The sequence below is a fragment of the Scyliorhinus canicula genome, chromosome 24 (assembly GCF_902713615.1).
Source record: "Scyliorhinus canicula chromosome 24, sScyCan1.1, whole genome shotgun sequence".
Classification (NCBI taxonomy): domain Eukaryota; kingdom Metazoa; phylum Chordata; class Chondrichthyes; order Carcharhiniformes; family Scyliorhinidae; genus Scyliorhinus; species Scyliorhinus canicula.
This window is the reverse complement of record NC_052169.1, coordinates 5,080,064-5,095,659: the sequence shown is the minus strand read 5'-3', so window position 1 is coordinate 5,095,659 and position 15,596 is coordinate 5,080,064. Positions and strand designations below refer to the sequence as shown.

The window sequence follows — 15,596 nt, the reverse complement described above, 5'->3', positions numbered from 1 at the left end:
CTCGAACACTGGCAGAATACCACAGTTGAAGTCCTCCGCTGACAATGTAGTTTTCCCTTAACACTGCTCTGAAGCTTCAATCTGGATAATGCACTGATACGGCCTATTGCGGAAGCTGGTCACACAGCCTTCCATCTCAGGAGTTATTGTACAATTGCTGATTCTCCAATAATTTATTCAACTAGCACCAACCCTAGCTCACTAAGATATTGCATTTATAAATTATTTTTAAAGTATCACTTTTGCATATGAAATCAAAAATGTAATTAACAGGGGCGGCACGGTGGTGCAGTGGTCAGCACTACTGCGTCACGGTGCCGAGGACCTGGGTCCGATCCCGGCCCCGGGTTGCTGTCCGCATACATTCTCTCCCTGTATGCGTGGGTCTCAACCTCACAACCCAAAGATGTGCCGGTTAGGTGGATTGGCCACGCTAAATTGCCCCTTAATTGAAAAAAAGAAAAAAAATGTGACTGACAGATTGGACTGACAGTGGTTTGGTGGTAGCACACTTGTTTCTGCATCAAATGGCTGCAATTATTTGAGCGGGCGACGATCCAGACGCTACACCACTACACTACACTTGCAGTGTGGTACTAAGGCAGTGCTGCACTGTCTTGAGGTGCCATTTTTGCAGGTAAGACATTAGAATAGAACATAATAATAGAATAATCTTTATTAGTGTCACACATGGGCTCACATTAACAGGGCAATGAAGCTACTGTGAAAATCACCTAGCTAGTTGCCACATTCCGTCGCCTGTTCGGGTACACTGAGGGAGAATTCAGAGTATCCAAATTATCTACCAGCACGTCTTCAGGACTGGTGGAAGGAAATCACGCAGACACGGGGAGAATGTGCAGACTCCGCACAGAGTGACCCAAGCCAGGAATCGAACCTGGGACCGTGGTGCTGTGAAGCAACAGTGCTAACCACTCTGTTACCGTGCCGCCCTTGTAAACAGTGGCCCCAAGTGGACGTAAAATATCCCAAGCCACTACTTCAAGAGGATTCTAGGGAATTGTCCTGGCCAGTTTTTTAGTCACTCAGTCAATGTCACTGAAACAGACAATCTGGTCATTATCACATTACAAACTTAGGTAAATGCAAAGCGCCGACATTCAGTTTAAACAGATGCCAAAATGTTAAAGTGGAAACATTGAAAACAAGCGGCTGTGAGAGAAAAACTCAGCATTGAGCTGATGCATTTTTTGCTTAACAAATATTCTGCAAATTACCAAAGAAGCAAAACATCAAATAAAAGTAATGTTAAGCAGGAAATGAACTTTGGTTTTAAAGAGGCAAACAGTCGCAAACAAGATTTTAAAAAAATTGGCACCAACTCACTGTGTCTCCTCTCCTGTTGAGAATATTCTGGAAGATGCTTCACTGTCTAAATCCTCCTCCTGGTTCTGGCTCAACACTGCCCTGTGCATGATTTAAACAGAAAATACCAATCACTCACTCCTTAAATTACTTTAAAAGTGTTGTCTATGCAGAATGCACATTACTGGCTTCATAGCAAACGTTTGGCCGAGCTGAGGGCAAATTATGTTTGCAGGAAAGAACATTAACACCCCAACAGCAGCAACTCCCAGGCAGGCTCCACTTTGCACATAGCAACGCACTAGGCCCTGATTGCCTGGCAACGTGCTGTCAATCAGCCCAGCGCCGGCCAATCACAACACAAGGAGGCGGGAAGAGCCCACATGAAGGGCCAATCGCTGCAGGGAGAGGGCGGTGTTTACCTGGCCCAGGTAAACTCAGATGGTTGTCAAGGCCTTATGGGGAACCTATCGTTTTTTTTTATACTTGCAAAATTTTGGAAAGAGGGGCATTACACTTCAAAACACGTCCGCAAAATAGGTATCACAGAATCCAGACAGTGCGGAAGGAGGCCGTTCAGCCCATCGAGTCTGGACCGGCCCTCTGGAAGAGCAACTCACCCAAGCCCACTCCCCTGCCCCGTCCCCATAACCCCTTCACCTGACCCGCACAGCCTCGGGGCTGTTTAGCACACTGGGCTAAATCGCTGGCTTTGAAAGCAGACCAAGGCAGGCCAGCAGCACGGTTCGATTCCCGTAACAGCCTTCCGAAAACAGGCGCCGGAATGTGGCGACTAGGGGCATTTCACAGTAACTTCATCGAAGCCTACTCGTGATAACAAGTGATTTTCATTTCATTTCATTTCATAACTAACGGGCAGTTTTAGCGCGGCCAATCCACCTAACCTGCACATCTTCGGCCTGTGGGAGGAAACCGGACCACCCGGAGGAAACCCACACACACACACGGGGAGGACGTGCAGACTCCACACAGACGGATACAGAGGGCTAGATTCTCCGTCGGCGGGATCCTCCGTTTCGCCGGCTGCCGGGGAGGAGAATCCCAGTGGAAGCAGGGACGCGCCGAATCCCGCCCATAGACTTTCGCTGGCCTGTTAAGAACCGCAGTTTTGTTTAAAAACTTCCCTTTTCTCCCGAAGACATCGGGTTTTGTTATTTTATGTGGGCGTGTCGGGCAAGGCCAGCATTGGTTGCCCATCCCTAATTATCCTTTCAGCTGACTCAACCACATTACTGCGAGTCTGGAGTCACATGTAGGCCAGACCGGGTGAGGGTGACAGATTGTACCCTGAAATGACTGTCTGTTTATTATTTTACGCTTTATTTTATTTATGATCACTTATTTCATTTGTATTGTCATCACGTTTCAGCACCTGCTGCCATGATGATATTTCAATAAACCAATTCAAAAGAATTTAAGTGTGGAAGTTAGGGGATAGAACTCTTGCTGATTTTCTGTTGCACAGCAAATTTTTAACATCCACTGCTTTGCCTCAGACTGGATCAGTGTTTTTCAAACTTTTTTTCTGGGACCTACGTCTGCCCACTGGTCGATCTACGGGACCCAGGCTGGCCAACCTTCGGGACCCACGGCGACCGACCTTTGCGACATACCTTTAATGTGAAAGCGGAGCCTGCTTGGTCCTCACAATCTCACTCCAATCAGGTTCAAAGGGGGAGATGGCAATGCGTATATCAGGTGCAGACTTCAGCCAGTTCTTTTGTGTCGTCTTCATCTTTATGAAAATGGAAAATCCAACCTCGCACGTGTAGGTCACCATGAAGGGCAATAGCAACAAAATGCTTGTTTTACTCAGCACTAGATAATTCTAGAGATGCTACATCAGAATGCTTAGAGTCGCCTAAGCTTTTGGCACCTTTTTAATGTGTATCACAGGTCAGCTGCAGAAGCAGAGTATTTTAATTTGGAGTCAGCTCTCAGTTAACAACTGACTCTGGGGTCTCAACCTCAAAAGGAATTTTTCTCCCACCACTTCTCTTTCAAAATCTGAAACTTCTCCTCTGATTTTTTCATAGAATTTACAGTGCAGAAGGAGGCCATTCGGCCCATCGAGTCTGCACCGGCTCTTGGAAAGAGCACGCTACCCAAGGTCAACACCTCCCCCTATCCCAATAACCCAGTAACCCCACCCAACACTAAGGGCAATTTTGTACACTAAGGGCAATTTTGTACACTGAGGGCAATTTATCATGGCCAATCCACCTAACCTGCACATCTTTGGACTGTGGGAGGTAACCGGAGCACCCGGAGGAAACCCACGCACACACGGGGAGGATGTGCAGACTCCGCACAGACAGTGACCCAAGCCGGAATCGAACCTGGGACCCTGGAGCTGTGAAGCCATTGTGCTATCCACAATGCTACCCTGCTGCCCTGATTTGTCGTTACTTCCCTGCAAATAACACTCATGGGCTTTGCATCCTTATTTGGATTGGCACAATTGACAAAACCATACCTCAGGACGTCACCTTTATACTGCTTTGTTCCTGAGTTAAGTTTCTTCTTTGTAGGCTGTTAACCAGAGGCCCTGGAGGCCTGTACAGAGCTAACACTCGCACTGCTCTGTGCTGCTCTGGACTCTCCTAATCAGCTCTCACCAGCAGATTCTGTTGTGGTGAAACTGCCTATTCGAGTCTCTGCTAGTCTCTTACTTTTAAGAAAACCATTTATCTTCACCGTTCACTTGCCTTGCTTGCCAGCAGCTGGAAAATGGAACCAAGACTGCGCCATAATTTGGCGCCCAAAGCTCATACCTGGAGGTGCTTGACATCAAGTGTGTGTGTGCAGGGTGCCTGACCTGCTCTCTGCTGCCACTTCTGGCCGGAAGACTCCACACAACCTCATTAATTTCCATTTAAAAGGCAGCAGCGGCCGTTATTCTCAATGTAAAAGCTGGCTGCAGCTGTTGCGCGCTTCTCCACCGCGGGAATGGCACAATCTATCGCTCCACGACCCTACCGACACTCGAGTCGCGGCCCACACTTTGAAAAACCCTGGACTAGATAACTCATCACAAGATCAAGGATCAAACCTGTGACACTCCTATTCTGTAACTCTGTACTTCTACATTGGGCAGTTCACTAAGCATCTGAACTTTCGATGGAGATCTCTCGGTAAGTTTAAAAAGCTAACATAATTAGAGGATGAGTAGAAACTCGAGGTTTCACTAACCCTCGGGACCTACACGGGCGGCGCAGTAGCACAGTGGTTAGCACTGTTGCTTCACAGCGCCAGGGTCCCAGGTTCGATTCCGGGCTTGGGTCACTGTCTGTGCGGAGTCTGCACGTTCTCCCCGTGGGTTTCATCCGGGCACTCCGGCTTTCTCCCACAAGTCCCGAAAGACGAGGCTTGTTAGGTTAATTGGACATTCTGAATTCTCCCTCGCCTGACAGAGCAGTTTTAAGTTTTGAACCTGTTGTTTTTGAATTTATTTGGGAATGAATAGAGAAGGAAGAGAGTCCTGACTCGCTCTCCCTGTCGAGCCTTACATTCCATGTGTGGTTATCGACCTGCAGGCAGTGTGTCCTCATCTGGGTGTAACATGTCTGCATTTGGCAACCTACAAAGCTGAGACAAGAAGAATTGATTCAGCTCCATTTTCTCCTCCGTGTTTTGCTCCTTGATCAATTCGGCTGCGATCTTATTGAATGGCAGAGCAGGCCCGAGCGGCCGAGTGGCCTACTGCTCCTAATTCATATGTCCGTGCCAAAGCTCAGTTGGTGAGAACCTCCAGACATTTACTGGGACCAATGGTCCATCTTCACATGAGGGAGCTCCAGGTCGACGTGTTGAAACCCTGCAAAACGTCCAGCCTATCTCCATGTCTGCTGTGTGCTGGGGTATTTTAAAAAGGAATAGATAGCTACACTTCCAGAGTATGATTGTGTGTGAACCAATTCTTGCAACGTAGGACAGCATGGTGGCACAGTGGTTAGCACTGCTGCCTCACCGCGCCGAGGACCCGGGTTTGATCCCAGCCCCGGGTCACTGTCCGTGTGTAGTTAGCGCATCCTCCTCGTGTCTGCGTGGGTTTCGCCCCCACAACCCAAAAGGATGTGCAGGGTAGGTGGATTGGCCACGCTAAATTACCCCTTGATTCGAAAAACAAAACAGCGCTTGCAACCTTTTGTAAAAAATGCGTTTTGTTTTATATTTTATTTATTTTATTTTTTAAAATAAATTTAGAGTGCCCAACCAATTATTTTTTTTCCAATTAAGGGGCAATTTAGCCTGGCCAATCCACCTACCCTGCACATCTTTGGGTTGTGGGGGTGAGACCCACGCAGACACGGGGAGAACGTGCAAACTCCACACAGACAGTACCCCAGAGCCGGGATCGAACCCGGGTCCTCAGCGCCGTAGGCAGCAGTGCTAACCACTGCGAAACCCTGCTGCCCTGCATTTTGTGTCGTAATAGATCAATCGTTCTGTGTTTCTCAAAAGAAGCCTTGTTCAAGTCTCTTTTACTCTGCATCTAACAGCAGCGCAGGTAAATAATTGACCGTTTTGTTGAGTCAATTAAACTTTTAATCTAATGGTGCGGCCTATGGGGTAGTGGTGGTGGTGGTGAGGAAAACTGCCCACCCCTCCCATCCCAGTCGTAACAGCAGTCACTGTTGCAATGTAGAAAACTCGACAACCAATTTGCACACAGGTAATGACCAGACTGTTTTCTTGAGGGAAAAATATTGGTCATTTCAAGAGGAGAGCAAACCCATTATTTTTTCTTTTATTTTTGGGGCGGCATGGTCGCACAAGCGGCTAGCACTGTGGCTTCACAGCGCCAGGGTCCCAGGTTCGATTCCCTGCTGGGTCACTGTCTGTGCGGAATCTGCATGTTGTCTGCGTGGGTTTCCTCCGGGCGCTCCGGTTCCCTCCCACAGTCCAAACACGTGCAGGTTAGGTGGATTGGCCATGATAAATTTCCCTTCGTGACCAAAATGGTTAGGAGGGATTATTGGGTTACGGGGATAGGGTGGAAGTGAGGGCTTAAGTGGGTCGGTGCAGACCCGGAGGGCCGAATGGCCTCCTTCTGCACTGTAGGTGCAGGGGCTGGCTTTGAAAGCAGACCAAGGCAGGCCAGCAGCACGGTTCAGTTGCTGTACCAGCCTCCCTGAACAGGTGCCAGAATGTGGCGACTAGGGGCTTTTCACAGTAACTTCATTTGAAGCCTACTTGTGACAATAAGCGATTTTCAATTCATTTTCATTTCATGTTCTATGTTCTTTCATGGACTGTGGGCGCGCTGGCATGGTCAGCATTTGTTGCCCATCCCTAATTGCCCTGGAACTGAGTGTCTGACAAGTTACGAATCGACAGAGGGTGGTTATGAGTCACCCGATTGCTGTGGTTCTGGAGTCACATGTAGGCCAGACCGGGTAAGGACGGCAGATTTCCTTCCCCAAAGAGACATTAGTGATCCCGATGGATTTTTATGACAACCGACGATAGTTTCATGAGCATCGTTGCTGAGACTAGATTTAAATTCCAGATTTGTTGAATTGGATTTAAATTCCACCAGCTGCTATGGTGGGATTTGAACCCGTGTCCACAGAGCTTTAGCCTGGGCCTCTGGGTTACTAGTCCAGTGACATTACTACTATGCTCCCATCTTTGAAATAGTGCCACGGACGTTTCACATCAGCTGCAGAGGGTAAAACTGGGGCCTCAGCTTCACATCTCATCCCAAAGCACGGAATTATTTTTCCCTCCAGGCATATTTTAAAGTCCGTCACTTGTGTGTGGATTTCTAATATATTAGATAGATTTATAAACAGTGTGGCTTGGGAGGGTCTCAAAATCGTTTGTTCTCAAATCACTCCACCCCTGTGGGTCCCTCGCCTCATTTCTGGGTCTGTTGTTGGCTTAATGGATGGAGATTAATCACTGGGATTAGCCAATAATTTACCATTATCATTTCCAATTGCATCACGTCACTATCAGGATGTGAGAAGATGAACGAGATGGACCCTGTTTTGTTTATTGTCTGACAATTGTCATATTCTTGTGAGAAGTCAATAAGAAAGAGTGTGGCGTGTTGCATTTCATGTGCAGTATGCAGCTATGGTCACTTGGGGGTAGCATTGTTACACAAATGAAAGAGTAAGTGAGCGAGGCACCGTTTCTGAGATTTCTAAACACTGCGCATGTAATAGAAACTTTATTTGAAGATTAATCTCCACGTAAATGTGAGCATTGCAAATGCTGCAACAATGGGCGCATGCTCCCATTGCAATGAAGAGAAACTGATACTAATTGGGTTTTGCCACATCAGATAGTCAGTGAACATAGAACATAGAACATAGAACAGTACAGCACAGAACAGGCCCTTCGGCCCTCAATGTTGTGCCGAGCCATGATCACCCTACTCAAGCCCACGTATCCACCCTATACCCGCAACCCAACAACCCCCCCTTAACCTTACTTTCATTAGGACACTACGGGCAATTTATCACGGCCAATCCACCTAACCCGCACATCTTTGGACTGTGGGAGGAAACCGGAGCACCCGGAGGAAACCCACGCGCACAGGGGGAGGACGTGCAGACTCCACACAGACAGTGACCCAGCCGGGAATCGAACCTGGGACTCTGGAGCTGTGAAGCATTTATGCTAACCACCATGCTACCCTGCTGCCCCCTGAATTAGCAACAAACATGTACGTTTCCCGCTGCCTGTTAATGGGATTTCCCATTGAAGCCCCCCCCCACATGCCGTCGGGAATCCCGGGGGCCGGGGTTCTATGCCGGCGGGAAAAGGGAATCCCGACGGCCGGAGGATTCCGGCACTGGTCTTACTTGGCCGGTCGTTGGTATCCTCCCATCGATGAGAGACGATGGTGGGTCTTCATTTGGCGCACCTTTGCTGACGGCAGCGGAGGCCAATCTTTGAGAGGCAGGGGGCTGGATTCTCCCAGCCTCCCCGCTGAAATCGCGTTCCGCGCAGGGGCGGAGAATGGCCGTTTACCCGGAATTCGGGACTGGCGCCGCTGAAGCGATTCTCCAGTTGAGTTCCCGACGGTGTAGTTCTAACCACGTATCGGAACCCCGGGTGGTGGCTGCGGACTCAGTCCATGGCCACCCTGGTGTGGGGGGGGGGGGGGGGGGATTGATCACCGGGGAGGGCCTCATGGATGGCCAGGGGAGCGATCGGGCGGCAGGGATCCGTGGGCGCATGTGATATCGGTAGGGGGGGGGGGGGCTACATTTTGATGGCGGTCCACGGTCCGGGTCCGCCATGTCCCACGGGGCGGCCACTGGAGGCCACCATCGTGCACGGACTCCCGATCGGAAGTGCAGGGCCCCAGTATCTGCAGCCAGAGCTGCGAGCAGCACTCCGGGGCCCTGCCAGCCCCCTGCAGATGGGAGAATCACTCAGGAACTTAAGGAAAGTCCAGAGTGAAACGCCCGCGTTTTGACGCTGGAGTGGGGACATAGCCCCATTTTCGGAAAATCCAGCCCAGGGTTTGCCAACAGTGCCACTGCGACGACCACCGTGAATTTACTTCCCTGTTGCAAAATCGCACACATCAAAGGGAATAACAGCTGGGCGGATGGGAGTAAAATGCAAACTTAATGTACTTGATCGCTCGAATGGTTGAAGTACAAATTAAAGAGGGACTTGCGTTGATATGGCGCCTCTTACAACCACCAGATGCCGCAAAATGCCCTACAGCCAATGAAGTACTTCTTTGTGCGGTAGTCAGTGTCGCAATGCTGCAAACACAGCAGCTAAATTACGCTCAGCAAAAACCCACAAACAGCAACCTGAAAACGACCCAGATAATCTGTTTTTTTTCACACTTTTGAAAATATTCCTTCTTTGGCAGTGAACATCTCTGGCTAGGCCAGCATTATTCGCCCATCTGTAATTTTCCTTGAGGGGGCGGTGGAGAGCAGTCCCCGCTGTGTAGGTAATGTGACATTATAGAAATGTTCAGCGTACAAAGAGTTAATGTCATGTTACAATTGACCACTAGATGGAGCTCGATGCAGTACTATATAAATCACTGACTCTCGGGCTTCTGGGAGAGAGCGAGTAGGCTGGCGTAGAGTGCATAGGAAAGATCTAGAGAGGTTAGAGTACAGTTAGAGTTAGAGTGTAGAGACTAGTGTTAGTAGAGTGTAGATTACTGTAATTATTGATTACTATAGGAGTGAGTGGTCGAGCTTAATTTAAGTAGTGCAAATAAAAGTTAGCTTTGTTAATGAACTTAGCTTCTGTGGTCTTTCAGAACACTACGACATCCATCCTGAGAACAGAATCATAAACAACACCACAGGTAACACCCACAGTGCCGTTAGGATGTTGTTTGAGGTTTAAATGTTGACCAGGAAACATGGGAGAGCGCCACTGCTGTGCTTCAACATAGTGTCAGGGGGTCTTTTACATCCACCCCAGAGGACGGACAGGGCCTCTGTTTAATGGCCCAACCAAAAGACAGCACCTCCAACAGTGCAGCACTCCCTCAGTACCTGCACTGCCATGTCCATTCTGATTTGTGTGCTGAGCATTTGGTATCTGGGCTGAAATCTATCCCAGATAGCTTGCATGGAGAACTCCTTTGTCTGGCTCTTCTACAACATACAGAATGAGTTCTGTTAGTCTCAGCCTGGTTTTTAGGGGGTTAGTTGTGGGGACAGACGTATCGGACTGACCAATGCAGCGGAACATGGAATCCGACCTCCAGGGGAACATTCAACCAAAGTTGGCCACCCGAGTGGGAACTGCAGGGAAGACCCTTGGTGCTGACGTACAAGGCACGAGTTTAGCTCCAGCTTTGGGTCGGATTTTCATCCCCGGGGGTTGGGGGCACGGGTAGTCAGGAAATTTCCCAGCTCAGCCAGCCCATCTCGGGAGAAAATGCCAGCAAACGCTGGACTTCTGTTCTGGGGGTGATGCAAGTGTTAGCTTGAATCGAGCCCATCGCCCCTGGATCAGTTAGGGTTGCCAGGTGTCCAAGCGGGCTGACCATGAGGCCCACCTCAGTGCTCTGGGATTTCGTCCCAAGTACAAATCAACGTTACAGTATTCAGCCCTCCCCCCCCTCCCCCGCCCACACAAGCCCCATACCCCATTCATGCCACCCACCCAAACCCCATGTCCCCTCATACCTTCCAGGCTTAGCTATACCTCTCCATCCACCGCAATGGAATCTCATGCTCTCCGTGACACCCAATGGCATTTCCATGCCCATTTTCCCAGTATATATCTGTGCAGAACCACTGAATCGTCTAGTAACAACAGCATGTGTGAAAAAAGCTTAAAAACACAGTAATCCATTCATCAAAAAAATGCTTTTGCAAAATCCCTAAACAGGTGCCTCTCATCCAGTCTGTTTAAAGTAACAATAGCAGAAACTGCAAACACTTGAATCCTCTTTATCTTGTACAAGTAAATATTTTGCAATTGGCAGCTTGGGTGGCTAGCGTGCAGTCCAGAATAATGCCAACACAGCATTTGATTCCCGTGCTGTCTGAGGTGGCCTTGGGGCCTGCTTCCTCACCCTGAAGCTGATTGTGGAAGGCATTGGCAAACCACCATTGGCAAAAGCTGCCAAGGAGAAAAACATCTCAGGATGAAGCGGCGGCAGAGATTCAGCCAAGGAGCTGCCTTCAGGCACAGCATGAATGGAGCATTGTTATTATCTTCTACACCTCCCGCTGCACTGGGAAAGCGGGCAACATACTCTAAAGACCCCTCTCACCCGACTTACTCACTCTTCCAACCTCTCCCATCGGGCAGGAGATACAAAAGTCTGAGAACACACACGAACTGACTCAATAACGGCTTCTTCCTTGCTGTAACCAGACTCCTGAATGACCCTCTTATAGACTGACCTGATTAATACTACACCCCTGTATGCTTCACCTGATGCCAGTGCCTATATATTTACATTGTGTACCTTGTGTTGCCCTATTATGTATTTTTATTTTATGTTATTTTCATGTACTAAATGATCTGTTAGAGCTGCTCACAGTAGAATACTTTTCGCTGTACCTCGGTACATGTGACACTAAACAAACAAAATTATCAGTTTCCCTTTTGGGTTTTTGAGAGGAGTTAAGATACAGCAGCATCTGCTGATCAGACTCACTGGGAATCACTAAATCGTAGTGTCCATTTATAATGTTCTACATCTGAAATGTGTCCTTGAGTAACAGCAACTGAGAAACATACAATATTTGATGAGGCTGTGACCATCCAAGTTCAGAACCAATACCATTGAAGCAGGTTACAGACAACAACATTGTAAATGTGGACAGTACTTCTGATGTATAAATATCCTTTTCAAATGTGTTTATAATCGCATTGAAGTATCAAGCAGAGGAGGTTTGCAAGAGCTTTTAATATGCTGTTAAAATGCTGCCATGGCAACAGTTTCAGCACTGGGTTCATAACCGTGACAGTTTAAAAAAAAAGCAAGTCTTGCTCCATAAATTCCGCCACTTCCAACGATGTTTTTGTTCCTTGTTTTTCTTTAGTTGTGTTCACCATGATGAGGAATGAAGATGTCGCAGGCTCCGACATCTCCCATTTCAGGCAATCAAAGCAATCTCGGGATCAGCCAGATGGAGAGAAAAGCGCCTTCTTCGTTCTCCAACAACGCGCTCCAAGTACCAACCACAACAGAGTAGCCTCGGCTGTAACATCAAATCATAGAATCGTGCTGCATAGAAGGGGGCTAGTTGGTCCATTGAGTCAGTGTCAGCTCTTAGTGAGTCCCACTTGCAGATTAGAGCAGAATCATAGAATGGTTTCATCACAGGAGGGAGGCTGATCATTATTGTGCCAGCGCTCTGAAAGCGCAACTCAGCCATAAGACCAGAAGACCATAAGACATAGGAGCAGAATTAGGTCATTCAGCCCATCAAATCTGCTTTGCCATTCGATCATGGCTGATATTTTCTCATACCCATTCTCCTGCCTTCTCCCCATAACCCCTGATCCCCTTATTAATCGAGAACCTATCTATCTCTGTCTTAAAGACACTCAGTGATTTGGCCTCCACAGCCTTCTGCGGCAAAGAGTTCCACAGATTCACCAGCCTCTGGCTGAAGAAATCCCTCCTCATCTCTGTTTTAAAGATCGTCCCTTTAGTCTGAGATGGTGTCCTCTGGTTCTAGTCTCTCCTACTAGTGGAAACACCCTCTCCACGTCCACTCGATCCAGGCCTCGCAGTATCTTGTAAGTTTCAATAAGATCCCCTCTCATCCTTCTATACGGCAACTAGTACCTCAGCCAATCCCCACCTTTTCCCCAAAGACTTGCAATTTCTTCCTCTCCAGGTTACGACCAAATTCTCTTGCATCTAATGAACGAATTAATTCTGCTTGCCTACTCTTTCCCCATTTTCCTGCTAATGTTTTTTCTCTTTTTACGGAGCCGAGGCCCCAGGTTCGATCCCGGCTCTGGGTCACTGTCCGTGTGGAGTTTGCACATTCTCCCCGTGTCTGCGTGGGTTTCACCCCCACAACCCTAAAGATGTGCAGGTTAGGTGGATTGGCCATGCTAAATTGCCCCTTAATTGGGAAAAATTAATTGGGTGCTCTAAATTTATTTTTTAAATGTTTTTTCTCTTTTTAGCTTGCATCCTGTTCCTGTATGGAGGCTATGTTTGAATCTGTTTCCATCAGACAATACTTTTCGAATCCGAATCAATCTTTTGCTGATCACCTTCAGGGTATCCTCTGGTTTTCTCCAGGAAAGCCCAGAGTGATTCGCGCCCGTTTTCTTGCGGGCGTGGAAACATAGCCCCATTTTCACAGAGTTCCGCCCGCTCTTCCCACCAGATGGACGAGTAATGAGATATATGAATTTTGATGGCCGTTCGCCCCATCGGCTGGTGGATTGGATAAACAGTCCCTCCGGCTGTTCATAACACGTAAAGCACCGACTTCCCAACCAGCCTCTGATCGCGGAACTCAGAACATTTAAAAAAAACCTTTCCCAGTTAAAGGGCAATTGAGCGTGTTCAACCCACCTACCCGGCACATCTTTGGATTGTGGGGGGTGAAACCCACGCAGACACGGGGAGAATGTTTAAAATCGACACAGACAGTGACCCAGGACCCGGGGTCGAACCTGGGACCTCGGCGCCGTGAGGCAGCAGTGCTAACCACTGTGCAGCCGTGCCACCCGGAACTCATGACATAGTGTCCAACATTAGATGTGGCTCCGTGATTGGACAACCCTTATTAACCAATCTTGATTGTGCTAAGAATTAGACTGAAAACCAATTTAAGATGGCCAGGCGGGCTTGCAGTGTGTGGCTCACTTACACACGCTCGAAGCTACGATATATTCACACATGGGGCCCTGCCCTTTGAAGACAGGACAAAAATGTTCATTCAAGTGGCCACATGGTCTCTGGCTCATCCTCAGGTGGTTGAGGGTTGTCCAGATTTTCTGCGGAAGGTTGGAACTTGGTCACAACTCGTGTCAGTTTCCAGGTTGATGATTGCAATTAACATGGGGGGGGGAGAGCCATCCAGAGGTGAGGCTATCGTCAGTTTGCAGGGTGTGGAGGGTGCTCCAGTAGAGACAATGGGATTTCACATGAATGGGTGAGATTTTGTTTTGAGGCCTTATGTCAATGGGAGTGCTTTGCCAGCTGTCAACCGGTGGTATTCTTTGAGGATCATCAGGACCCTCAATGGGCGCTAGCGCAAGAAGCCAATGGAGCTGTGTTGTCCACGTCCCAGAAATTATTCTGGAAATCTACCATGTTTGGGCGGCAACCCCTGAGCCAGGTTGAGCATAAAATTACAAATTGTTTTTGTGGAGGCCTAAACTCATAAAGCCATAAGGCATAGGAGCAGAAGGAGGCCATTCAGCCCATCGGGTCTGCTCCGCCATTCATAGTATAGAATCATAGAATCTGCAGTGCAGAAGGAGGTCATTCAGCCCATCGGGTCTGCTCTATCATTCAATGAGTTCACGACTGATCTGATGTGATAATCCTCAACTCCACTTTCCCAACCGAATCCCTTAAAAATCTCTCTCTGCCTTGAACGTAAATAATGACCCAGCCTCTACAACCCTCTGCGGTACAGGATTCTACAGTTTTATTCAGCAGTCGTAGACAGTGGGCAATGGTGTTCTATACTCCACTCAGCTTTTCACTACCACCGTTGCCTTCTTGCACAACACAGATTGATGCCCCGCCATCTCTCCTGGTCCCCTCTGTCCAGGATGGGATGCTCCTTAATGTGAGGTACAGAGAAGATTCATGAGGATGTTGCCAGCACTGGAGGATTTTGGTTATGAAGGAAGATTGGATAGGCTGGGGCTGCCTTCTTTCAATCTGAGGGAAGACCTAATTAAAGGGTGCCCAATTCCGAAGGGCGAAGGTAGACCGTGTTCTCCTTGGTTGAAGGATCCATAACCAGGGAGCAGGATTTAGGGTTGATGGAACCATCAATTCACTAGACACGTGCTTTAAGATATGAACATGGTTTTAATCTACTTACTACAGGGCCAGCCTGTTACCCGTTGAACTCTCGATGAACTGCAGGCTGGCTCTGGACAAGGGTATTTATACAGCAGTCCAGGGGGAGGAGTCATGGGCGGAGCCAAGGGTGGAGCCCTGTACAAACACCTGAGCATTTCCAGAGCTACTTCCCCTAGTGGTCGGATAATGCTACTGCGCTCACAATGGTATTGGTAAATACAGTGTGAATTACTGAGTTACATTTACCACAAGGGTCAGAGGTAAGAGTTTTAGAGAGGACGAAGTGGACATTTTTCATTCAGAGGATGATGGGGTTTGCCCTGTTTTGTGTGTGCTGTCAACTTATTCACGGCGAGCAATGTTCTGACCATGAGAAGAGCTTTAAAAGCAAAAAGGAATCTGTTGAAAAACCAACGCACTCCGTACTAGGGAGAGACCGTTCACCTGCATCGCGAATGGGAAAAGGTTAATTTGGTCATCCCACTTGGTGAGGTCACACTGATAATAATACTCAAACTAAAGTTGGAAATTTTAATCGCAGGTTTAGGTGGATTGGCCTTGCTAACTTGCCTCTTAGTGCCCAAAGGTTTGGTGGGGTTACAGAGAACATAGAAAAATACAGCACAGAACAGGCCCTTCGGCCCACGATGTTGTGCCGAACCTTTGTCCGAGATTAATCATAGATTATCATAGAATTTACAGTGCAGAAGGAGGCCACTCGGCCCATCGAGTCTGCACCGGCTTTCGGAAAGAGCACCCTACCCAAGGTCAACAC

The 15,596-nt window shown here is 48.2% G+C and overlaps 1 protein-coding gene across 4 annotated transcripts in view; it reads right to left on the bottom strand.

Annotated features, from left to right (window-relative positions):
- ttc23 (tetratricopeptide repeat domain 23) overlaps positions 1 to 1,620 on the bottom strand; it is a 45,468-nt gene extending 43,848 nt beyond the window's left edge. For all 4 annotated transcript variants that reach the window (XM_038784396.1, XM_038784399.1, XM_038784397.1 and 1 more), the window contains exon 1: positions 1,348 to 1,620. In XM_038784396.1, the coding sequence (XP_038640324.1) occupies positions 1,348 to 1,436 (89 nt within the window). In that variant the 5' untranslated portion in view covers positions 1,437 to 1,620. The remainder of the gene's footprint in view (positions 1 to 1,347) is intronic.
- Between the last annotated feature and the right edge of the window lie 13,976 nt (positions 1,621 to 15,596).